This window comes from Aythya fuligula, chromosome 6, assembly GCF_009819795.1.
Source record: "Aythya fuligula isolate bAytFul2 chromosome 6, bAytFul2.pri, whole genome shotgun sequence".
Classification (NCBI taxonomy): Eukaryota; Metazoa; Chordata; class Aves; order Anseriformes; family Anatidae; genus Aythya; species Aythya fuligula.
This window is the reverse complement of record NC_045564.1, coordinates 22,047,053-22,073,807: the sequence shown is the minus strand read 5'-3', so window position 1 is coordinate 22,073,807 and position 26,755 is coordinate 22,047,053. Positions and strand designations below refer to the sequence as shown.

The 26,755-nt window shown below is 35.7% G+C and overlaps 1 protein-coding gene across 8 annotated transcripts in view; it reads left to right on the top strand.

Moving 5' to 3' along the window:
- Positions 1–26,755, top strand: part of SLC4A10 (solute carrier family 4 member 10) — a 155,825-nt gene that overhangs the window by 105,282 nt on the left and 23,788 nt on the right. For 7 of the 8 annotated variants that reach the window (XR_004253395.1, XR_004253396.1, XM_032189822.1 and 4 more), the window contains 8 exons: positions 3,696–3,787; positions 8,255–8,412; positions 10,571–10,658; positions 11,116–11,262; positions 12,230–12,330; positions 13,738–13,912; positions 14,113–14,246; positions 14,979–15,224. Coding sequence is in view for 6 of the 8 variants with exons in the window: in XM_032189822.1 (XP_032045713.1) it covers positions 3,696–3,787; positions 8,255–8,412; positions 10,571–10,658; positions 11,116–11,262; positions 12,230–12,330; positions 13,738–13,912; positions 14,113–14,246; positions 14,979–15,224 (1,141 nt within the window). In the remaining 2 variants the exon portion in view is untranslated. The remainder of the gene's footprint in view (positions 1–3,695; positions 3,788–8,254; positions 8,413–10,570; positions 10,659–11,115; positions 11,263–12,229; positions 12,331–13,737; positions 13,913–14,112; positions 14,247–14,978; positions 15,225–26,755) is intronic. The other variant, XM_032189819.1, reaches the window with a different exon arrangement.

The following is a 26,755-nucleotide window of genomic DNA, read 5'->3' as shown; positions in this document are numbered from 1 at the left end:
CAGTTCCCCTTTTCATTCACACAGCTCTTTAATTGGTTGGTGTTTCATGGAACTACCATGATGCCAATAACCATGTCCTTCATTCAGAAAAAACAATCAGCTGCTGAAATTGAAATACACCTGAGGATAAAGCACATACATACTTGCCAACATGTATTTGAAAGCTGAATAATAAATGGAAAACCAGTGTAGCATGGTGATGCACGTGGTTTCCATCAGTATACTTCTGGTCCTACCCCACAGAGAATTTCTCATGTGCTTAAGAGTATTCACCTCAAAAGTCTCCTTTAACATGAAATCATACACAAAATTAAGTTCAAGCCATCTTTGTAGCTCTGGAGTACAGGAAGCTACCAAATGTGAAAACGAGTAGTTTCAAAGTCTTTCTGCAAGGGGGAGGGCCACCATGGCACAGCATCTAACTGTTTGAAGTGCAAAATATATGGCCATATAATAAACTAAATGTGTGTACGAGTAAAAATCTCTCCAGAAAAGCAGTTGCTTTCTGCCTTTCCTTTTCTGTTGGAGGGCCACACAAAGACCAAGTTGCTGATTCTCATTTTGCAGACTGTATTGTTGCACTATGAACACGCATTCCCGCAGCGTGTTTGATAAACTTAAAAAAATTCCTATAGATAGTAAAAAGAGAAATTAACTATCTTCTCTACCTTGTATCTTTTGATTGTTTTTCAATCCAGTGAAAAAATAGAGTTGTTTTTCCAAGATCTAGAAAGCTGTCTTTTAGTTACAGAGCTATTTAAACGTCTCTTACTGCCTCAAGGTAAAACTTGTGTTCTTTCAGATTACTTCAGCATATGGGAAAATCAGAGTCTGAGGTCTTCTGTTGGCAGAGAAAAAGAACATATGCTATTCTTTAAACTTTACATACTTACTTGTTGTGGCTTTTATTTCCCACCATCTATATTTTTACTACCTAAAGGAAAAGTGGACACAATGTTTACAAGTTAGCCTTTGGACCATTATGGTAGTTGCTTAGGATGCTTTCGACACCTCAAATTATGGTGGTAAAAATTCAGTAGTATAATAGGTGGTCTGTCTCTTTTGTTGGTCAGAATCTTTTTCTCCCTGGCAGATACCCATACTCTCATTTTCTTGAAATTATGGGTCCAGAAAAAAGTTCAAATGTAAATCCATAATTAGCAACAGAAAGACAATCAACTACTACCTCTCTTGCTTTCCTGTGGATAACATCTTTATAACATAATGTGTATATTGGTATGACTAATTATTACAAGTATTACCATTCATAGAGTTCCTAGATTATAGAGGAGTTTCTAAAAGGAAGAAAGTAAGAGTTAAGCAAGTCTAAGGCTTCCTGGGAATAAGCTAAGGTAGAAATGTTCCCTGTGCATTTTATGGCTCCTATTTTAGAATCACTGTGAGGGTTTTTTTGTTACATTATAGTATACATTTTTGCATATTATGTACATTATCATCAAAACAATAGATATATGCTATTTTGAAAGTTATAATACTACAGGATAGTTCTTGTAAAATTTTGTAAGACTGCCAAATAAAAAATACAGAAAAAAATTATGGTATGAGATATAGTGTATGGGGATACTGAGTGATGATGGTGGAGCAATGATAGAACTCAGTGGATCTTCTGAAAGTTCTAATTAAAACAGAAATGTTGCATGGCCTGTTATCTTGCATATTTAAGAATTGCTGGCTTCTAATTGGCAAAGGTTGTCCCATGCTAAGCTTAGGAATTCATAGTCTTATTTTTATGTAAATTCTTTTAAGTTTCATTAATATATTGCCTTCTGAAGTTAATCCATAATTTTTGTCATATGAAAATACTGATCTTGACTTATTTTTAACTATGTGGCTAGGTTAACATGATAGTAATGTCTGTTTTTCTGTCACTTTCCTGTTTGTTTCACTGTGGTGCTGAACAAAAGCCCTAATTTCTAGTCTTGTTTTGATCTTTGTCCTGAATCAGAAAGAGAATAAAAGAATTTACATTTTAAAGATTGATACGTTTAATAATAAGATTTTTACTAATACCTTTTGGAACATTCTGTGCCTGTATTTAGTCAAAGTGAAATCTCTCTGGCTAAGCTACCAGGATGCAGCACAAGTCAAATAAATGTTTTGTGGCGTGGGAGATTTGCCTAATGGAAAATGAAATGTTGATTTTCATGAAAATCAACCTTTTCCTTGAGCAAGTTTCTCAACTCGATTTTGCTCAAGCTCAGTTCATGACCAGAGTTAGCCAGGGATACTGCACTGCTCAGCTGTGACAGAAGCTGGACACTGTAGATTTGTGGCCATGGTTGAGATACTTCTGTGTGTCTCCTGTTCTGTTAGGTCTGGATTCTGCAAAGTGCTCCATTTCCCAACTGGCTGAAGATATGCTTAGACTGCAAATGGATTTAACAAAGATGTGAGGGCGGACACACCATGGCTTTTTGAATTGCCCAAACAACGCACCTAGCTTAGGACTGTCTTTATCTTCATATGTCTTGAGCATATGGTCTTTGTTACTATGCAAGTTTAGGTTGATTTTCACCAGAACCAGTGTTTTCACATCATCATTTCTTAGTCATATGAGAGACTTTATTTGCTATGGAAACAAATATATGCTGGGCACAAGATGCTGATTCTGGGCCAGCTGGACTCTGCAGTTATTCCTGGGTATGTGTTAGGGCAGTAAGAGACAGTTGGCTTGTACACTTAGCACTTCTTTCTGTACTTTGTTGTGGTGTTCAGAGCTGTGAGCAGGTCTCACATGCCAGGGAGAGTGTAAGAGTAAAGGCAAGCAGGGAATGTCCAGTTAACCTATGGGGTTTGCATGATGCCCTACTGCTAGCCCCACACCCTCAGTGTGTGTGTGTGGTGTCTTCTGGCTATGTACAGGAGCATTAAGTAAATATATGCTTTATGTGACCTATATTTGTTACTTAGTTCTGTTTTTTCTTTTTTAGCTTTTGTTGACAAATTTTAGCTGGTCACAAGGCTTACTGTTTCCTACATTAGACTGAGGCATGTTTAAACTCTTCTCATCTTGAGATGTTTTTAAAACTTCCAAAAAAATGCTATACTAAATCCTCACAGAAATTTTTTGAAAATGTTTGCTGAAACATTTGTTTTATACATGTCAATATCCCATTGTTCAATACTGAGATGAAATCATCTTAATTTCCAATATTACTATTTTTATAGCATCCCACTCTTATGCTAGGTTTTGTGGTATATTTTATAATCAGAACATTCTTTTACACATGAGTAAATTTATGGATATTAGTAGTCCTGTTTTATTCAGTGAGGAGTAGTCTTGCAGACAGATACTGCCCCAAACTTGGCAGTTCCTCAAATTACTTACAAAAATTATATAAATGCAGGACTTTCTTCAAATGTAATATCTTAAACATTGTAAGCTTTAATTGGCACAGAAGGTTCGTCTTCCAATATTCAAGAATATGTCTTCCAATATTCAGGAGTATTTTCTAAGTTATGTTCTCCCATTTGTAGCTGCATGTGATAAATGTTCACTTTTGAGAATGTGTTACTCTAACTAAGTATTTAATTAAAATGCCATGTTTGGATGTTTCATTATATACATATGATATGGAATGTGTATAGTTCCTTAATTCTACCAAATATTTCATTGAATATTGCTTTATTTATAGAAGTGAGTGTTAGTATTCTGTAATGGTATTTTTTGTTAGCAGGTCAGATTGTTTCCCCACAGTCTGCTCCAGCCTGTATTGAAAACAAAAATGATGTGAGCAGAGAAAATAGCACTGTTGACTTTAGCAAGGTAAGTGTTTACTGACGGCAAAGTGAGATTCCTGACTACCAAACAGATCTTTTTAATTAAAAAAGATGAATCTATGTGAATTAGGAAAAGCTATGAAGTGCAAATTTTACTTGAGCATTAAAATTTTTCATGGCTACTGCAACACACGGTTTGTATCTAACAAAAAAGAATTCTTTGTTTTCCTGATAAATTACTGGTAACAGGAAACCACAATGTAAGAACATAGATACACATTTATTACATAACAATACAATAGGTATGTAGCTGTAGGGGGAGTTTTTAGAAATGAACAGAAAATTGTTTAATAAGGAAGGTAATTCAGAATTCTTACAATTTGGATTTACCTCTCAGATTTGTACTTTTGTAGAAGTAATGCCTGAATGCAAACTACGCTTTTTATAACCTGCACTCGTGGATTCCAGATGTCTCAAACAGAATGTGTTTCTGTAAACCTATAACTTAATACTTCTTGCAAGCCAAGATATTTCAGTACACTTCACAAAAGATGTTAGCTGTTCAGTAGTGGAGATTGCAATGACAGTTCAATGTTAGATAGCAAAGAAAAGCAAACAGCTTCTCAGCTTTAATGTAAAGGAGAATCCTAATTTGTTTAAGAAGTCTGTATGTATCTAAAACAAACTGTCACGTTAGATACAGATGACAGACCTGACAGGAATAGATGGCTTCAACTGACACATTAATACAACAAAGGTTGAGTAAGTGAAGAAAGGTAATTTAAACCAAAATTCTGAAGAGCAGCACTTTGTGTCTGTTGAATCTTAATGTTAGTGCTGCTGAGCTAAAAGTAGAGTTATGTGATTGCTCCATCTGGTGCCAGAGATATTTCCTAGCAGCAGTAGCTATTTGCACCAGTTGAATTCTTGACTGAATATGCCAGACTAGGAATGGTATATGGCTGAAATAAAGATGGGAAACAGATCTTGTTGTCAAAGATGGTGCGAAGAAAGGAGGAGGGCCGGGGATGTATTGTGGACCATGTTTCTTCAGAGGTAGCAAATTGATCTATAAACTGTCACATGCTTTAAAAAAAAAAAAAAAAAGGCAGGCTAATTCTTTAAAAATACTTAAGAATATAGAAAGTCAATTATAATTTTGGTTTGCTGGTATTTATTTTAAAATCGTTAACAAAAACTAATTGTTTTTGTAAATGTTCTAATATCAAGGTATAACGTTTTAATAAAGGATATCAAATAGAGATAAAGCTGGCCATTCAACATTAAGCTGTGCAGAGATGATGCTCACAACAACCTATTGTGAATGCCGCGACTTTCAGTCATGCTTTTTTGCATATTTTCACAATTGCTTTGAGTCTTGTTGGATCAAAATCCTCGTCTATTATCTATATGCATAGTTTTTATTCAACAAGAATGGAGCTGCATCATCTGATCCTTCAGTCACTAGTTGTACAGCTTAGCTGATCAAAAGAGCTCTCCCTATTTAAAGTGTCATAAGAGATCAACGTATCTTTGGGCTAGCCTCAGTAGTGTTAGATAGCCACAAGGGTATCAGGAATGTGAAAGAAGCTTTTATTTGCAGGAATGAAATAACAGTAAAGAATTCTAATCTAGATACCTTTTTTGACTACCTTTAAATAGTTGCATGTATCCTTTTGAAGATGCATAAGTGAAATACAATTTCCCCTTGAAATGTGCTATTGCAGTAACTCCCAATGGTTATAATTGAAATTATGTGCACAGATTGAGAGGAAAGTAGAGCAGTACACTAATTTTCTTTTGAGTATTGTGATTTCTTGCTCTAATTTTGTTCCACATATTAATTTCATTTACCTTCTACCAAAAACCACCTTTGACTACCTTGCGCATTCTCTCTTTGCTAATCTGTCTCGCTTGGGCTACTTCTAATATTCCAAATTCTGGAGTTGATTCAACCATCAACAACGTGAATATGGCAGTGATACAGTGTTCATTGTATTGGTATCTATTTTTGAATTACATGAGACATCAGGAAAAGCAGTGTTGAATGTTACTTCAGTAGCATAACGAGGAAGACTTAGTTTCTGATGTTTGTACTTATAAATGTGTTGCTCCTCTTCCTCTGGGAACAGCGTGAGGCCTTTGTATTCCCAGGGTAGTATGAGTGTGTTCTAAATGGTCTGTCACAGCACTACTTTATCCTGTGTCTGTGAGCAGGATGGGGATGGCAGCTAAACAATTGCTGGTCTCTGCTTCTTCTAACAGAGGCTGACATGATCTTCAACTGTCCTGAAATATGAAATGCATGAAGAGACTGCAGCCATGTCCCTTCTCATGGCAACATTTCTGTTTTCATGTGGAAACAGTATTTCTGAATCAAAACTGCAGTTCCAATACTGATAGAGTTTGGTCTTTCAAATACCATGGGAAATAACTGACTTGTTTTTGAACATTTTGGATATGAACATTTTGTTTTCGATAGCTCTGCTTATAAGTAAATTTGATGAATACATGTCAGGACTTTCTTAAAGAGTAATGTTGGTTATTTTCTGTTTGTCTTCATGCCAAATTATATTTGGTTTTGTGGGAGCCCTTCCCCTCCTTCTCCCTTCCTCGAGGTGGCCTGGGGGGGGAAATGGACTCCACATTGGTCATTTACTTTGATGTTTTAATAGGAGCCTTTTGGGGCTATTAAATGCCAAGTCATGAATGTGGCTCAAGTAAGGGTTAAGATTAAGATGTACATGATGTCTCTCCAAATAAAGACTTCTTGCAATAAGAGATGAATGGTGGATAGGTTAGAAGGAGTGTTTACAGAATGTAACTGCTACACTTGCACCAAACTCACTTGGGGTTACCTCTGTGCTTGTTAAATAGCAGAAGTTACACCTCAGGTTTGCATGTATTTACCCAGTTTGATGCTTTTCTTTGCTTTTGACTGGGGCTCAGTTCAATACCTTAAACATTTTGGACTCTCAAGCTATCAGTAGTACTAGAAATGTGTCTAGGAATACTTTCTGGTAGACAGTGGATTGAGTATTGCTTTCAGGTTTGAGTCTTGGTCCTGTGATCTGTATGTTGATGGGACCTTTGGGTGACAACTGTAGTATGTGGTGCACAAGACTTTATTAAATGCTAAATCCATTCATAAAGTAAAATCAGTACAGAGTGCACATTGGTACATGTGCCTGGAAGATTACTTGCTTTCTCTCAAGTAGAAATGACCTAAAATGCCACCAATAGATGCGGCGTGAATCTGTTTGGGATTTGTATTTAACCCTGGAGAGTCATTTTGTGATTTGAGTGGGGAACAGAAAAAATTATTTCAGTAAGACTTTGATGAAGTACTTGGACTCCAACCTTTCAGGTTGATTTGATATTTGTCTCATAGCTTAGTGAGGTGTTTGTCATTCTTGATTAGCTTATGGTAGCATCTCTTTGTGATCTTAGAAAAATAAGATTTCTTACAGAGGGAACTGTATTATATCTGAATTCTGATTTAGTGCCAGAGCCATTTGCAAGAAAACAATTTTCTAAATATTACCAAAAACTATGCAAACTAGTACTGACAGATGGCTGTAAGATAGACATTAAAATGGTCCACTTTAACAGTTTATATTGGATTTGGTTGCTGTTGTTGTGTTTAGATTAATAAAAGGAAAGCAAATGACAAAATTCATGCATTTTGAAATGTAGGCAATACTGGTGTATAATGAAATCAAACATACATTATATACTCCATTATTTCACGTCGATCTTTGTTATAAACTGTAGGTTGGTACTGAGAAAATAAACACAAACACATTCCTTGGCAAATACCTAGAGCTTACATAGCAATGTTGTAATGAAGCTGCTTCTTTTCTTTTCCTACCTGCCCCCTGTGAAAAGTCAACACCATAGCCTTAAAACTCCAAAATTTTTGTTCTGCTTTGTTCCTTTAGTTTTGTCTCTTGAGACAATTGTGGTGATAGCTTATTCTCTCTTGTTTTCAGAAGTCTTCCACCAAATATGAAAACAAAAATGGATCTCACTTAGAGCAGTAGAAGGAAAATTTGGGGTGGTGGAGCCTGTTCTTTTTCTCACTTATAATATAACATGACAACTATAAGATATGAATTCATGATCTCCACACTTGTTAATTATGGAAATATGAGGTGTCTTAATTTCTTCTACTGCTATTAATTATTCTATTATGAATTATTGATTCTGTTAAGATTTTTGTTAAAATTATTAATAGGAAATTAATATTGGATTCTTACCAAGTTATTTGTTGCCTTTATTTATGGAGTACTTTAACTATGTTTACAAGATAAAATTAATAAAATATCAAAAAATCATTTTTTTTTTTGAGAAACATTCTTATTTTTTGAAACATTACATGACAGACAAGAGTAGTAGAAACTGAATAATGAAAATAATTGTAAATTTAAAATATAATGCCATCATTGGCCAAAACAGGAGAAAAAAATATCCCTGTAAATAACTCCGTGATAATTTGATATTGTTTTCCTAGGTTGACCTACACTTCATGAAAAAGATACCTCCTGGAGCTGAAGCATCAAACATCTTAGTTGGTGAATTGGAGTTCCTGGACCGTGCAGTTGTTGCTTTTGTTAGGTTATCTCCTGCAGTGCTGCTTACAGGACTAGCTGAAGTTCCAATTCCAACTAGGTACAGTTAGATTTGTGTGTCTTTGTGTTAGATTTCTAAGTATCTTGTGGAGACAGGGTGATGTCACCTTCAGTGAGTTTCACCATGTATTGGGTTATGAAATTTGCCACCTGCCCTTTAAATTATGCATAAGTATATTCAGAAACATGCTGTTGGTGTGCAAAGCAAATCATTTCTTGCAGAAGTAGAAAAGATAGCTTGTCAGGCTACAAGACAGAATTTATCCTATACAAACAGGTAATGCTGCAGATGAAATATTAGGAAGCTGAAGCAGCAGCAAAGCAATGTTGTAGACTATTTCATCTGGAACTGAAACTACTTGTGTGATACTGCAGAATTATGTCCAGAAGAAAAAAAAATGATACAGGAAATAATTAAAGAGAAAAAAAACACTTTGTGATTCGATTAACTAGGGATAGCAAATGGATGAAAAATATGCTGTAAATACCATGCTCCTCTAAAATTTACTTTGTAGATACTTTCATGAAAGTGAATGTGACTTTTGACCATAAATTTTTATTAGATTATCTTTTTCTTAGTCGAAACCTTTTCTAATAAAGTACTTTGGCTTTGAGAACAGTTTATAAGGAATTATTGTCATGTCTAAAATAGACTTTGGAGACCAATATGAAGCTTTTAAGCAGATCTGCAGATATATTGTTTCCTGCTGGGGCTGATTGGGTTCAGAATTCCAGTCTGATTCTTCCATGTCTGAGCTCACTGGTTTAACTGTTATGCAGGCTTTCAGTTTTTGTTCGGTTTTTATTTTTTGTATACATATATTCTGTGTCTTTCTCCTTCCCTCTTTTGTTTATGTTAAAGTAGAATTCTAGCAGACAACAGTACTGTATTCCAGTTGTTCATGGCACTCATCTAGAGTATGAAATACTGAGACTTAAATCCGTGCTCCTAGTCAGATAGTATTAGTGTAAAATAAATTTTGTTTAATTTGTAGTTACATTGGATATGACTTTTTTCATCTTCTCTGATTCATGCATATGTATAAGGGACATTGAGAGACTTAGCTTTGAAAAAACTTCCAAAGCCTTTCTCCATTTCTTCACTGCCTCTCCCAACCTCCCACTTGGCCTAAAGAAAATTAAGGAATGAAAAATTAAGAAAACTACTTTCAGTGAAAAGTTTGGTTTTAAAATAATTTAATAATATTAAACAGTCGATTTTTTTTTTTTTTTTTTTTTTTTTTTTTTGCATTTAAGCAAACCTGGAAATTATTTCATTTGAACATATCCTATGCATGTTAGAGAACCCTAAGCACAGAGTAGAGGCTATCTAGAGCCTTCTTAATGGGAGAAAAAATGATTTTAGAATTATTTTTATTCAGAGGTAATTTCACTACCCTGATATTGCATTAATACTAACATATAATAAAGTAATAAAATTTAACAGAAACAATGAAGTAATTGGTTCTGTTAAATTAAGAGAACTAACATTAAATTTATGTTAGAGTTTTCTGTATTTAGATTATAACTGCATATATTTATTTTGTAAGATAAGGTTTCTTATGTAAGGAGGTTTTGATAGTCAAGTCTGACTGTGAAGCTTATGACATATTTCTGGAAGTTATTTTCACATTTTTTCTAAGTAGAGCTTCATGTTTAAATATGTATGTGAGGATCTTGAAGGATCCTCACATCCTTCTATCCTTCTATAAATAATATTTCATAGAATGGCTTGGGTTGAAAGGGACCTCAAAGATCATCAAGTTCCAACTGCCCTGCCATGGGCAGGGATGCCACCCACTAAATCAGGTTGCCCAAAGCCCCATCCAGCGTGGCCTTGAGCACCTCCAGGGATGGGGAATCCACAATTTCTTTTGGCAGCTTGTTCCAGTGCCTCACCACTCTCCATGTGAAGAATTTCCTCCTCACATCTAATCTAAATCTCCCCTATTTTTCCAGTTGCCGGGGATTTTGCCTCACTGCCATGACTTCTGAAATATGACATAGAATGTTTTTTCAACTACATCAGACAGTTCCCTTAGGGCCCTGGGATGCATGTTATTGGGCCCCAAAAACTTGTATCTGTGTTTGACAGAGTTTCTTCTAGTCCAATTTTAAATAAGTATTTCTGTAATGTATGTATGTATGTAGTTACTTGCATCCATCTGCCTTATACAATATTTTTATTCAACTTGCAGATTTTTGTTTATTCTTCTTGGACCATTGGGTAAAGGGCAACAATACCATGAGATTGGAAGATCAATTGCAACACTAATGACAGATGAGGTATTTTTATTCATGAGTTGGCTTTAGTAATTTTGTACTGACTGAAAAGGTATAATAGGGAACCTTGTGGTAACTGAAGAGGTGTAATAGGGAACCTGCAATATGTAATTGTCCAGTTGAAATCATGCACAAATAGATTTTAAGTTCATTTCATGGCCTAGATTATGTCCAGATTATGCTGCCATAAGAAGGTAACAAAATGAGAGACAAGAGTAACATGCAAGGGTATCTTCACAGATAGGATTCCACTTTTCACAGTTAATTTCCAGGGGTATAATTGAGTTTTAAATTCCTTGGAATATTTAGCACCAGTTTAGCTGAAACTGCTATGGAAACTACGTACCAGATTTTCTAGTCAGTTGGAGCTGAGACTTCAACTTCAGAAGAGTAGGGGCCATTGTGAAATATTTTATGGGTGTTCCTCTTCCCATCTCTTTCTCTTCTTTGTTTTTCACAGGTGTTCCATGATGTTGCTTACAAAGCAAAAGATCGCAATGACTTGGTGTCTGGAATTGATGAGTTTCTTGATCAAGTTACAGTTCTCCCTCCTGGAGAATGGGACCCAACAATTCGAATAGAGCCACCTAAAAATGTTCCCTCTCAGGTTTGTACATTGTAAAAAGTACTTTTAAAGGTTGTGATGAAATGAAGTTTTGCTGAGTAGAATTAAGTCTCATTAATTTAGCATTTAGCAAAATCACTATATAGACATTTTGCATTCTTTCTGTTGGTTACTTTGCTTAAAGAGAACTGTTGTCTTGAAAACATAATATAGTGATGACAGTCCTTGCAGTTCAATGCTAGGTCTGTCCTGAATAAAGACAGATGGATCTTAAAATTGAGGAGTAAGTGGTTATAAGTGTCTTTGATCATCACAAACAGCCATGGTTTGCTTTTGTTCAAAGCTTATGGTATCCTAGTTTTCTGAAACAAAAAGACAAACACAAATATTCCATTGCATGTGAGTGTATATCCTCCTACAGGTGCAGTTTTCCTCAGAAGATGATTCAAACAAGCAGAAAAGGTTATGAAAAAGGAATCCCTTTTTTCTTGATGGCTTTTTTATAGTATGACATGATTGAGTCTAATTACTCAGCATGGATTGTTACTGAACAGTGACTGTTCACAAAGATTTTCCATCGTTTATCTATTCTCCCATTCTTTGATGACAGTTCTAATCCATTTTGAATTTTGCTGTGTATTTCAGACATATAGTGTAAGATTTGTTACTCATAGTTCTTGTCAATAGTTGCTGCTGGTTATGCTAAGTTGCTAGTGAAGTCAAAATGCAATGACCAGGTAAGAATAAGAAATGATCAAAGCAGTCTGCCGTGCTGTTCTTAAAAATACTTTCTGATAATAGGATTTTCTTCGATCAATTCTTTAAATTTCTTTTAGGTCACAGTTCCTTCTACTATTTCTGGTTACAGAACTGTTTATGAAGAGGTTATGTTGGTGAATCTAACAATAAAATTTGGATGTTTAGTCTTTCAACTCTCAAAGTCTATTTTCTTTACCAAAATTGTGTTTGGTTGTAAACAGCTAAGAAAAGTATCTTTTCCTTCTGGTAGGAGAAGCGTAAGATCCCAGGAGTGCCAAATGGGACTGCAGCCCATGGGGATCCAGAACAACCTGGAGGGCACTCTGGACCAGAATTGCAACGCACTGGAAAGTTAGTGAAATTATATTCAAAATTTTAAGTGTACTAACTGGTATACTTTCAAAGACAAAATAATGGTCCAATTCCCTCTTAAGTAACTAGCTTGGCATATGATTTTTTTTTTTTTTTTGAGGCCTTATTCCTGATTTGCATACCATGTAGTTGAAAAAGATAATACTTGCTACTTTGTAGAGAGGACAAGAGGAATTAAATTTTCACATTGTATTTACTGCAAGCTCCATTCTTGATTATTTATAAAGGTCAGACTGCTGTTAAAATCAGTTAACATTTCTTATTTCTGTTTGAAGGAAAAGTTGGAAATGGTCTTGTCACATATATTACGAATGCTTACAACTATTTTGTTGTTGAATTTTCTGGGTTGTGCAGTAGCACTTTTTTTTTGCCTCAGTAAGCCCTGGTATATGAGACTATAATTCTGTGGTGGCTACAGCACACACACATCTGAGGGAAGAATTTGTTCGAAGGAATAATTATATTCTCTTGTCTAATATGGTGTAGTGTAAGCCCATCAGCTATCAGGAGTTACCATAGTGCAGCATCATCATGCTGGTAGCTGTACATTAGACATTTCCTTTTCTTTGCTGCCTCTTGATAATTAACTGTCATTCCTACCTACACAAGGCTAAACATGCAGTGTTGCTGTACACAGTGCAGCAGAGGTGTGTAATGGTCAGTCTGTCTGTAAGTCATTCTTCTTCTGGTGAATCTGTTATTGTAAGCTTGAAGGATCATTTTAGTATTTTGGAGCAGGTAACACTTTGTCTCCCCACTTTACCTCAGCACCATCTGATACGGTGTGCATATGAGAAAAAGAGCATTGTGGGATATTTGTTTTAACTTTGTTGTTTATTGTAATGGACTGTCTGTTCCTAAATATTTCATCGTATTTAGCGTAGCGTAAATGACAAAATATGACAATTCTTGTTCTTGGAAAGTTATGGCCTAGATTTAATTCTGTTACCAAGTGTATGTAGGAAGAGGTTCTCAAATAGAGAATGTGATGTGCTCTACATGTAGAAGTGTGGGCAAATGGGCACTGTAGTAGCTCTCTCATTAAAGAAATGCAAAGAATTATTTCACAAAAATACTAGAGTTGTATGCGTGGGAACAAACAACTGTTCAGAAGTTGGGTCTGGGTGATTACATGAAAATTTTAAAAACAGAACCATGCAAATTATTTTGTTTTAAAAACAATTTCTTATTTTGTTTTAAAAACAATTTCCTAGTTAAACTTACCAGAACAAAGTTCCCAGAAACTTTCTTCTGGGGAGAAGGATGAATTACAAGGGGATGTATCACTTGATGAAGGGAGCATAGCTTCTCTGCAGCTACTAAGGAATATTATGGAAAAAAGTTCAGTAAACTTTTAAAATTAGTTTTCTCTCTTTTATTTTTTAGATTTTTTGGAGGATTGATTTTAGATATAAAAAGAAAAGCTCCGTTCTTCTGGAGTGACTTCAGGGATGCTCTCAGTCTACAGTGTCTGGCATCATTTTTATTTCTCTACTGTGCTTGCATGTCTCCTGTCATCACATTTGGTGGTCTACTAGGAGAAGCAACTGAAGGTCGTATAGTATGTGTTAAATCTGAACTTTCAAAACAAACTTACATTTGTAGGTTTGTGGTTAGTATTTTTTTTATTATTACTGTTGTTGCATGAGGGTGCAACCTTTAAAATACTTGTGTTTCAGTGTTTAGAAGATGACAAATCAATACGTTGCTAAAAGAACCTGATTGAAAATTTATAGACACTTCAATCTGTATCATTTTCAGAGTGCAATAGAATCGCTGTTTGGAGCATCCATGACTGGAATTGCCTACTCTCTCTTTGGTGGACAGCCCCTCACTATACTTGGCAGCACAGGACCAGTATTAGTGTTTGAAAAGATCTTATTCAAATTTTGCAAGTAAGTGGAGTAGAGCTATTTAAAATTTCAAACATTTTTAAATGAAATGGCTAACTGTGTATGTCCAAATAACATTTATGGAATCCTTATATGCAAGGTAAAGACTTACTCCACTGACTTATTTGTACTCAAACATGTTTGAGATGGGTGAGATCACAGAATCACAGAATTTTCTAGGTTGGAAGAGACCTCAAGGTCATCGAGTCCAACCTCCAACCTAACGCTAACAGCCCTCCACTAAACCATATCCCTAAGCTCTACATCTAAACGTCTTTTGAAGACTTCCAAGGATGGTGACTCCACCACTTCCCTGGGCAGCCTGTTCCAATGCCTCACAACCCTTTCAGTGAAGAAGTTAAACCCTTTCAGTGAAGAAGATCATGATATGCATCATTGCTAAGGTGTTTTTGGGTAAAATTAGAAACATTGATCACCAAATTCCAAGATCTGAAGAAATAAGATCAGGAATTTGTTTTGGAGTGGACTGCTTAGGCTTTTGGAGACTGAAAATTATTCAGTGACTGTGAGAAGTCTATTGTTGGTAATGCAAAAAGGGTGGGTTGGTTCTGCTCCCCGCCCTCCTACCTGCTCCTTGCCTTTCCTCTGCTGCCCCCCAAGCTGTATCCAAAATAAACCCATCCCTAGGAAAAACAATTTTGGACCTGCCTCTTCTACATCTCGGAAACTGTGGCTGAACAGAAGTTAAACTGTATTTATTTATTTTTTCTTTAGAGAGTATGGATTGTCATACCTTTCTCTGAGAGCTAGCATTGGACTGTGGACTGCAATCCTGTGCATCATCCTTGTTGCAACTGATGCAAGCTCCCTAGTCTGCTATATTACACGGTTTACTGAAGAAGCTTTTGCTTCTCTTATCTGCATCATTTTCATTTATGAGGCCTTAGAGAAGCTATTTCATCTCAGTGAAACATACCCAATCAACATGCATAATGATTTGGATCTTCTGACTAAATACTCGTAAGTACGATTTCTTCTCTTACCACTGGGGTTTTTTCATGGGTGATGATGTTTCTGATGTCTAGTGCACAGCAGGAAAAGTTTGCAGTAGTTGTGAATTTAACGTGTAGAAGCCATTGAGTTAGACATGATTCTGGCAAATGGAAGTAGTCATTACTAGAGGTATCAAACTCTAATCTTAAGTAAAAAATATCTTGACTTGGAGTTTTGGAAGGGTTACATGCGTGAAAGTTGGGAGTCCTACAATAAAAGAGAATCTCAGAGCAACCTCAGCTTTAGGTTTTTATTGACATTTTTATTTAATCAGGTGCAACTCAATGAACTTCTAGTATAACTTTGTACTGGTGCTTCATAATATTTTATTGAGCATTCAGGCATATTTTTATATCATATTTATCTGTTTTTTTCTTCAAATTGAGATATTCACCTATATAAAAATTTGATGTACCTCCCTTTATTTTAGACTCCATGGCAGCTAAGGTTCAAGCTCCGAGAACTGGAGAGGATTCAGAGTTGTTAGGTGCTTCTCAGAAGTGATTGATTTTGTCATAATCAATTTGTTCTTAATAAGGTTTTTAATATGACTCCATTTAAGCACCTGTGCTTTACTATGTTTGACAAGGTTTGACGAGTGGTTTTTTGATTAGGAGTGTTAATAAAGGACAAGATCCTAATCTGGTTTGAGGCCAATTAAGCCTAGTCACCCCAGCAACTAAAATGTCATTAAAAAGCATTTTGGGAGAAGATCCGCCCCCAGAAATGTCTTTGTTATTCCAGTGAACCCATTTGAACCCTCTGCATGAGCAGGGTGGGGCCCAAAAGAAACAATGCTTGAACAGTGCCACGTCTTCTGTTCAGTGGAAAAACAGGAGTGTCTCAAACAAATGTCTCATTTGCATTGTAAGCTGAGAAAAACAAAACACAGCAACAGAGAAAATATGTTGTCATCACTAGTAAAATAGGTAGTAGAACCTGAATCTGAGTGTGCATATCTTAATATAAAGAACAAGTTAAAATATAGAAACTGTAGTTAGTTCTGCTGTGACATGCTCTGTCATCATGCAGAAAAATAGTATTTTTCTCTAAGAGTTTAATTGGTAGACAAAGAAATCTTAGTTTGAAGAGAAGGCAGTAAACATCAAGAATAGACCATGAATGCAGTTAGATTATATCCTGATCTCGTTTAACTTAATGAAGTTGATATTTTACTCTAAAGAGCCTTATATAGAACAGTATTTGTGGATTTTCTTTTCCTATACCACTTCAAAGTAGCTGTTGCGGAGGGAAACAGAATAAAATGTTCTCACATTGTTTTGACAAACAGATGTTGAAATACTATACAAAGACAAAATTTTATTCAGAAACCGTTTAGCAAGCAGATCTTAGATGTTAAAATATGTAATGAAAAACAAAAATAGGGATGTTATGTATCCATTGTAAGCTGGTTTTATTTGTTTTTAGCTGCAAATCTATTTGAGATTTCAGAAAGGTAAATTAACAGTCTTGCTTTGTATAGGGGTACAGTGATAGGTATCTCTACATTTTATGATAAAGTTTTATCATTCTCCTCCTTAGATTTAAAATCAATGTATTTGTTTTTATTTAAAATCCCATTCACTGATCAGAATGCCAAAATGATTTTTGATGAGTGCTCTTTACTCGCTGCCTGTTGTTAGTAACTGTCTTTGAATACAGAACATGCAGAGCGGGCACGCACTCACACACATACACACACACACACAAGAAAAAAAAAAAGAAAAAAGGCAGCAATTGTCACCCTCCAATTGAAGCTATTGACCTGTCCTATAGTGTTGGAATACCAGCCTAAAAGTTTTAGAGCTTTCCAAATGCAATTACTGAAGGACAAGCATCTTCCAGATGTTTGTTGACTACTGCCTGATGATTTCAAGCTAATACATAAGTATCTTGATCAAAATTGTATGATAAAATGGTCATGTACAATTATTTATAGGGTTATCATTTCAAACGTATATTCTCAGTTATTCATTCACCCTGAATAGTGCAAATAAATTGACTTCTCAGCTCTTACATTATCTCAGCACTTACAGCATCTGTTATATCTTCTACTTGCAGCAACAGCCTATTTATTACTAATATTATGACCATGGCAACTGACCCCTCTAATGTCAAAACGAGTAGCTGTAGGCATAATTATAGGCAGCATAGTTCTTAAGAGATGTGGCTTATATATTTTTTACATTAAACCTGATTGTTGGAGACATCAGTATGCATATTGATTATCTTGCATCTAATTCACTGTCTGCTCTGCTGTCTAAGAGCCCATCTGCTTGTTCCAAGGATCTGTGCACTGAACATTGCGAAGTGGTAATTCCAGCCTCTTCTGTTCCCTCCCCTCCCCTCCACCATGGTTTGTCTTAGTTCTTCAGAACTGGCCCCAAAAACTGGGAGAGCTGAAAGATATGCTGTGTTGGAGCATTTGCACCTCAGCTGTCCAAATTACCAGTGCATTCACAAAACGCTGGGTGCATCCTGAACTCGACAAGTCTGCAGCACAGATATGTGCATATTACTCTGTCCAGACACATTGTCCATTTGCCCAGGACGTGAAGGTATCTCAATTATCATTTGCATGTGATCGTCACAAGATAAAAAATAAACAATTCAAATTTCAAAAATTCCTGAGTAAAAAAGACCTGTCAGTGGAAATGTCGATATAACTGTACCTATATTGCTGAGGCTAACATTTGATTTTTGCAAGTCATGTTTGGTCCTTGAAAAACTGAATTTTACATTCCTTGATGTATCTGGAGTGTGTGAACACCCAGCAAATTAACTGTCTCTGTGATATACAGTGTTTGATAGCGATGATGATTCATCTAGCTAATACTGTGATTTTTTTTTCCCTTTCTTTAAATATTCTGGGAAAAAACAAACCAAAAAAATTGTTGAGGGAAATAAAATTCTAATTAACAAAAATCATAGAACTTACATTGTTACATGATTGCTTTTTCATTCAAATACCAAGTGCGGTTTTCTCAAATGTTACAATCATGGAATGGTTTGGGTTGGAAGGGATTTTAAAGATCATCTAATTCCATGCCCCCTGCCATGGGGACACCTTCTGCTAGACCAGATTGCTCAAGGCTGCATTCAAGTCGGCCTTGAACACCTCCAGGGACGGGGTATCCACAGCTTCTGTGGGCAGCCTGTTCCAGTCTTTCACTCTCATAGTAAAGAATTTATTCTTTAAATATCTATTTGAAACCTACCTTTTTTTTTTTTTTTGGTTTAAAACCTTTACTACTTGTCCTATCCCTGACAAAGAGCCCCTCCCCAGCTTTCCTGTAGGCCCACTTGAGGTACTAGAAGACTGCTATAAGGTCTCCATGGAGCCCTGTGGTGCAGTCAGAGAAGCTTACTGGCAGAGCTTGAAACCTTACTGAGTTTGAAAATAAAAGCATTACAGTTTTTAAAAATTATATGCTTAATACTTTCTTTTGGTTCAAGAATTTTTTAAATGGGTTGCCTGATGTGTTTAAATAATTCCAAAAGCACTTAACCTATTTGGACCAAGACATTATGAAGGTAAAACAAGTATACAACTTTTCAAAAAGGAAGTTAGTTAAAATACAAACAGTCTGGAATATGATTTCAAAATAACGTTCAAGGAAAACAAACATTCAGTCTAGCAAATCAGAGTCAGCACCGTAGTTCAATTATGTTACAGGGGCATTTTTCCTAAGTTTCAGAGCTGTATTCCTTCAAATTTCATCTGAAAAAAAGCCATCATAGTCCATTTGCTTCCAGGTAAATGGAAAGACCTCATCTTCCTTTCTTCAAGGAAAAATCTCTCCCTTCATTCCATATTCCAAAGGCCAACAGTGTTTTCTTAATAGTCTGGTTCCTTCAGCACACATTGCCAGGAGGAGTTCAAGGGACTGATTTCATTTCCCTCACTGTTAAAACTGATTTTCCCTTTTCAGCATATTTGTAAACATTTTCATCTGATGCCAGCCTTTTCCTTGCACCCAGTTTACCAGTGAAAATGGGTGCAGAAAGTTACTGTTGCTGCTATGGTTCCTTCTGCATAGACAGCCAGGAACAGCTTTGGCTTGCCCTCAGGACCTGTTTGAATAACTCCACATGTCTTTATCAATTCCAGAAAGATCCATAAGTTCCAGAAGGATCTTACTAGAAGACAAGTAAGCTCAAAAACTTACTTGAAGTAAAAATCTCAGTTTTGTGGACTTGAATTTGGGGACTTTCATGAGAAATGAGAAGACTTTTCTACAGCATCTGACTCCAGTCCTATTTGTAGTTCAAATGGGTAGCAGACTTGAACTGAAACTGGTCCTGTCCTTAAAGGACCAGCATACTCTGTTACAGAAGCTAATTAGTATCTGCTGTTTTGCTAATTAAAACAGCTGTTTGCATTTTTTATCTTTGGGGATTTTAAAGACAAGTTTTTAATTGTTAGTAAAGCCTTGGCAGTTCTTTAATTAGCAATGGGTGAACTTCAAAAGGTTGAGCAACTCATTTCTCTTTGGATGCTTTGCCAAAGCTTATGTAAATCTTTATCTCAAATCTGCAATTCTGTACTAGAAAACTCAGGTTATACTGTAAAATTCCTGTTTTCTGTATTCTCACTGTTGTCTACTAAAAACAAAAGAAGATAAATAGGTCAGGGTAATGAATATATTTGAAGCTTTGGTCTAAGCTGTGGCCTAGCCCTTCTCCTGTATCATGTGGCCTTTCTAAGGATGCTCTGATGTCCATAGGTTTGCATCCCAGTATTGTTGCCTTTGTCTTGGTGAAGAAATGACTTTGACTCAGGAAAAGTCATTGGTGTGCTGCTAGTATCATCTTTTGGAGTACTAGAAAGACAAAGAAAACATTTTAAATGGTTTGTATTTCAAACAGATTGTAACCATATTTCAAGTGAGAAAGACGTATTTTGGGTGGGTTTGACTTCTGTCATAAACAATCTCCATTGCAGGATTTTGATAGAAAAGACTTCACTACATTCTCCTCTTACATTTAAGAGCATAGAAATCATTACTAGTATCTGCCATAATAAACCTTAGAAGACTATAAAAAGAGCATTTAGAACAGCTTTGTTTTATTTTTTATTAGATTGCACATACCCAAATATTTGAAAATCAGCTCAAATTCCTCCTAAAAGTATTCTTATTTATTATTTTACAACTTTAGGTAGAATATATTATTTTTTTACAGAATCCTATCAAATTCAAAAAGACAAAAGTATCTTTTGTTGCATGATCTAATGAGCGTATAACTAGTCCTGATGCACTTTTTACTCTTTCTCTTTGTTATGTTTGTTTGTTACTTTGCATTAAAATGTTGGTCATGATCCTCAGATGATCTTTCAGGAAAATCTGGTTAACTTTTTCTTAAAGTGCCATCTTTAGACTATAGGTAATAAGGACTTAAGAACTAGATCAAAAAAAAGGACAAAGGCAACCTGATTTTCAGTTTGCTGCTGAGGTGCAGTTTTTTTTCCCTTAAGATGCATTTTTTAAAGGAATTTAAATACAGTAGCTGTAGTGTTTGTTAAATGAAATATGCGTATTTTTTGGTCTGGGCTTTCTATTTTTTCTTTCTTAGTATTTTTTTTTTTTTTTTTTTTTACTGTGACCTTTTTGTATTTGTCATGCCATTAGCATTTGTAGGTTGGCATAGCAACTCTTTTATTTCTGCATTCTCCTCCTCCTGCTTTTTCCTACTCCCATAGCAAATATATCTCCAGTTAGTGAATTCTGTCTGTAACACCAATGCACATCAGTTTTAATGTGTACGTTAAATATTGCTAGGAAAGGAGACCTCTGTTACTGAGTAGATCGAAAATAGAGGTTCTCAAAAGGAAAACAAAATGAAAATCCTGGATGAAAATAATGAGATTTAGAAAACAATCCAGTATTCTTTAAAAGACAAACATTTTAAGATAGCTGTCTATGAATACAGAAGATAAACTATTTCTCTGAGCAAGGTTCAGATCTTGGGACTTTATATACCTTCTGTTTTTTTATCAATCCTTTTTTTCAGAGAGGTAGATTCATGTTGTTTTTAATAATTCTTTACCAGAAGTTACTCAATTATTAACAGATTACATTGAATAATTTTAAAGTGATTTCTTGGCATAGTAATATGCATATTACAATCTGTCTTGGTATTGACATGCACTTAAGAATTAGGAGTAGAAAATCCCACTCTGATGTAATTAAGGAGCCAAGATCATGTCAATCTCAGTATCTTTTGCAGGCTATAGAAAACCATTGCTTCTAGAAGTCATTGTGAAGATCAGCTTTGTGCATACCACTATCTGCACAAACAAGCTTTAAATCTTTCTCTCTCTATATATATAGAGAGAGAGAATATATTGATATTAATCAAATACATTATTACTGGATGAAAATTACATTCTTCTTTGTATTCCTTGAATTGCAGGTGGAATGAGTAGTCACTAATGATGAGCACATGGGATTCTCATTGGGATCCCAAACATACCATTGAATTCCAGTTCATGTAATGATTTCTTTGTAGTCAGATATGAATATAGATTTCCTTCCCCCATTTGTAACTTTTTTTCCCCTACAGTTAAGTAACTGTGCGGTATCCTCTGTTTCTTCCCCTAAGAATGTCCCTCTTCTACCCAGAACCATGCTACTGTCATCACCATTTTTTAGTGCTGGTTCTCTTCTGCTTCCTAACAAATCCTGGAATCCAGAAATAATTTTGCTTTATTCCAGGACTTCCCTATCTCTCCTCAACCCAACTGACTTGTTTTATTTTCTCCTTCTGTTGAGTCCAGTAGGTGCTCACCTAGCTTCATTCTTTCCTATTCCCTACACCCTCTGCTTTGGAATAGGATCTCTGTGTTAAGTAATTCTGCATGGCAATCATCTGGTCTATACAATGTTGTCTTAATCTGGAAAAAAATCTGTACAATCCTTGGATTACATTTACAGTATTTGTAAATTACATTTACATTTACAATTACATTTACATTACATTTACAATATTTGTGTATTGGAACACTACATTTGAATGATCAAAAATTAATGTTAATCTGACCATATAGTTTGTAAATCTCTTCTCAGATATAAGTGATTTATTTTTTTAGCTTTGGAAGTGGGGTGAGATTACAACCTAGAACTATTTCTGAGTGAAAACTTTCAGATGAATAATGAAAATGAGAAATGTCCCACATAATAACACGGATTTTCTTCAAGATAAACTCTCTCCATAGCAGTTACATACCATAATATTGCTAAGAATGAGTGGACTGCATTCTGCACCTGGCAGCTAATAAAGACCAGTCTTTATGAGTGACAGACAAGTTTAACAAAACTACAACATAACTATAAATCTGTTTTCTAGACTTTTCCTTTGGGAGAACAAAGTTCTTCTTAGGAGCTGTCCAAAGAAACCCAATTCTTTGTGATTTGTTCACTGTGACACCAGTTGCATAATCCTCCCCCCCCCCCCCCCCAATATATTAATATAGATATATTTATGTGTATATGAATTTTTTGTGCTGCTGAGTGTAATATTTAGATACTTCTACAGTTTTTTTTTCCTCCTTAACTTCACCAACTAAGCTATATAGACTTCCAAATTTGTAGAATATACTTAGATGCCTACTGATTGTCAGAGAGGGGCTACTTAACTTAATGACTCAATGGTCTAATTCAGGATGGCAGATCTCATTAATAAATGAAAAAAAAAAATCATCTTGCCGTGACAGCTGTGCCTTGAAAGGATTTCATGATACTGAGAATAGAACTCAACTGACAAGTCTATTTCCCATCAGTATTAATTATTTTGCTTCCAGTTTCTTTTCCACTGAGACCTTGGTTTCATCGTTATGAATGTTGACATGAGAAGGAGTATAGTAAATATAATGCCAGGGATATACAGGTGTTGTACATATGGGACAGCAGAGGAGATGAAGTCTATGATGCTGTTGTCTCTTTTTGTGTAGCAGCTGGACAAACAGAAGGACTCTTCAAGTACTCATAAGAGTCACATGAAAACAGTATATTTGGAGACAACCTAAACATGAGTGGCATTCTGATACTGCTGAGCTTTCCTTCAGCCTTGTAAATACAATATTAGCAATGCTTATGTGTATGTTATAATGCATTACTTTTAAAATGAAATTAGTGATGTTATCCTCAACTTCCTATGATGTTCTTACTCTGCTATGTTATCAATGCACAGCATACCCATAGAGCATAGTCTGCTTCTTAGGGGAAAAGCTTCCTACTCTTTACCAAATGTGTGTTCTGATATTTTGTGAGACATGTTGTTTAACCAAACACATTTTGGAACTTATTTGTCATAGTTGCCTGTATTTTTTTTATATAAATATAAATATTCATATAAAGTAAATCTCATTCTCTATATTAAGTGAGCCCAAAAGAGATTTTTCCCTTCCAGGAAAGGGAAATAGTGTGTTAGCTAGTCATGAAGAAGCTCCAGTTGTACCTTTTATAGAGCAGAGCCTTATCTAGTATTAATAGATGTAGTTTTTAGTATGTGCATGCTGGAAATACAAGAACTCTAAAACAGAACCTTATGAGTTGCATAAAATACTTAGTAGGAAGTGTTTCCCAGCCTTGAAAAGAATATACTGTAAAATGGCAGTTGCCTAGGGATGAGTGGCCGTGAGGCTTCCAAAGGAGCTGCACCATGTAAGGGTTATTTATTTACTCACAAAAACACCATGCAAGTTCTTACATTGTAATGGCAGCAGAATGGGCTCACACCATGCTGCACAGCGTGGGGAGGAGGGTGTGCTCAATGGAGCTTCATAAGCACATGGAGAACGAACTTGAAGAATTGGGGATGAGAGGTAGAAATTAGGGATTCTTGCACCGGACTTATGTTAATTTTGATCAAGTAAATAGGCCTAGGGAATATGTTTCTTGTTTTGTAGTAAGAAGGTACACTCAGGATTGTTTTAGTACAGAACCTTTCACCTGACTGGTTGCTGAGCAACAGTGATTTTATTGCTGATAAAAGGGGGGGAGGGGACAACTTTACATGTAAAACAACCAGTTTCTAATTTACCAACCCATATTCTTTTTCCCATTGTCCAAAGGAAGAGAGGTCATACAGACAAGTCTTTTCAGTGCTAATAGGGTTAGTAATGATTGTTCCTTTGGGGGAACACTAATAGTAGTTTGAGGTGTCCTGAAGCTGTGGTTGTCAAACCCTAGCTCTGCTTTTTGAAAACAGAACAATGCAGAAAATGTCATGCACAGTGAAGTTATGATGGTTGCCTAAAATTAATGAAACTTAAGAAAAAATCATCAGATTGGCAGCAGAGGGTTTTTTTTTTAATTATTATTATTATTATTGCTATTATTTTTTACTGTAGTGACACCTATGCTTTTGCCACCACAACTAATGTCAGATTCTTTCCTGCCTATATTCTAGCCATGAAAAAAGCAATTTCTTCCTAGCCATGATGAAAAAGAAGCAAATTAATCCTTCTGTATCTTTTGGCATAGCAAAGGTGATTGCTAGCTTGTTACCACCAATAGACATAGCAGTATATGGCTTAGTTGCTACTGTATTTGGAGCTGAGTATGTTGCTTAGAAAATGTACTAATAGATGTATGTACAGTCTCTTGTTCATTGGTAACAGCATAAACTTCACATACATCTCTTGCAGTGGGCAAGTGCCTATGCCTAGCACCTTAAACAATTTTAAAAGGATGTAAGCACATTTGAACCTTCAAGAAGCAATTTTACTTAATTCCACCTTCTGAATAATAATTTATCAAGAAAATAGGAAGATGTGTTAGTGGTTAATAATTCAGTGTATTTTACTTTTTCTCCTGAGAATTGACCAGTCTGTTAGAGTAAAAATGATGATGAAAGAGACTAATAGTTTTAAGAGATGAAAGTAGAAAGCCTTATTTCTCTAATGTGAGTTCCTCCTTGTCGGTCAGTTGTTTTGGGAAATAGTCATCATGCAGTAATTACATCTCTTATGAAATGCCACATTTTGGTAGTCACTCTTTTATATTCTGGCACTGAATGGAACTTCCAGTTGTGTATTCTGGGCTGGAGAGGGATTGTCATTCCATCTCCCATTTCTATGATGCTAAGCAAAGATCTACTCTGATTTCAATTTTACCTCTTTCAGTAGAAAGCAGGATCCGATCTTTACAGTTAGGGCCTGATTCTGCTACCGTTGAATGGCAAAAGCTGAGTGCAGGGTAAAGTTTTTTGTCTGTATGGGCAGAGTTTGCATAAGTCACTTCCTGAAGGATGATCTGCCAACAGTAAATGCCAACAAAACTTGGTACAGGCCAGACTTGAATGCTGTGAAGAAGGAAAGTGGTATTGATCTAGCAATAAACAGAGTGGTGATCTCATCCGAAGGTGAATTACTTGAGTTGTATTGAACTATGCCTTCAACGGTCAGGTTTCTGAGTTTAAAGAAATAGAAAATTGTGGCTTTTCTATCTTCTAAATGGAACTGTGCAGTTTGCAGTACGTGTAGTTGTACTGTATAGTGTTGGTGACATGCACAGTCTTCCCTTCTAGTGATAAAGTGACTGTGATTGAACAGCTCACGTCACCTTGGCCTACTGTAATCAAATTCCGATGGGCCATCACCCAGCGTCTTCCCAGTCTGCGATCAGCGATGGACCACAGGGAGCAGGGAGCTCCTGTGCTCCCAGGAAGCAATAGTAACCTGAAATAGCCACACTTGTATTGTTGCATGAATGTCAAATACTCCTTTGCAGTAGCATAGACATCCCATTTATTGACTTTATTATGCTACCTTAACTCACTGTTACTGATGTGCTTCATTTACTTATTTTGTAATATTTTAAACATGCATTGAACACGCGTTCATTTTGCACTTGAGGCCTGATCCAAAGCATATTGTTTGTTTGAAAGATCCAGTCTTCAGTGACTTTTGGCTCAGGCCCTCTATTTTTCTGAATGCCATTGCTTTTCTTTTTTTTTTTCTTTTTGTTCATGGGCTGTAAGACTTTTTTCTTTCTCTTATAAATAGCTGCATTTATAATAAAAGCAAGGACTTGCACAAAGATAACCTGCATCTCTCCCGCTCTGTATATTAAATGCAGCTGTTTTGTCACATGTATAGTATTGTAATGGAAATACAATAGCACTAATCTGTACACATGATGTAGATGGCAGAAAACCATATACAGAAAATATCACAATTTTATGTAGGAATCATCATCCTTGTTTTGTGGAAAGACAAATGTCCACAGAGAAAATTGACGGCTTAGCTAAGTGAATAAAGTGATACTCTGCTAGAATTGGAACGCAAGCGTGTGCTTAATGGCTCTCTACTGTATAGTTAGATTTTATTCTGTACCCAGTTACTCCTGACACCTTTATTAGAAAAAGGAGTACAGAATTTATTTGCAGCTGTCATAAGCAAGTTAAAATATGAGCAGGATATGTAGTACTATAGATTTTTGAAGTAGGATTAATTTGAAGAGAACTGCAAAGCACACTTGACATCTCGGAACCTA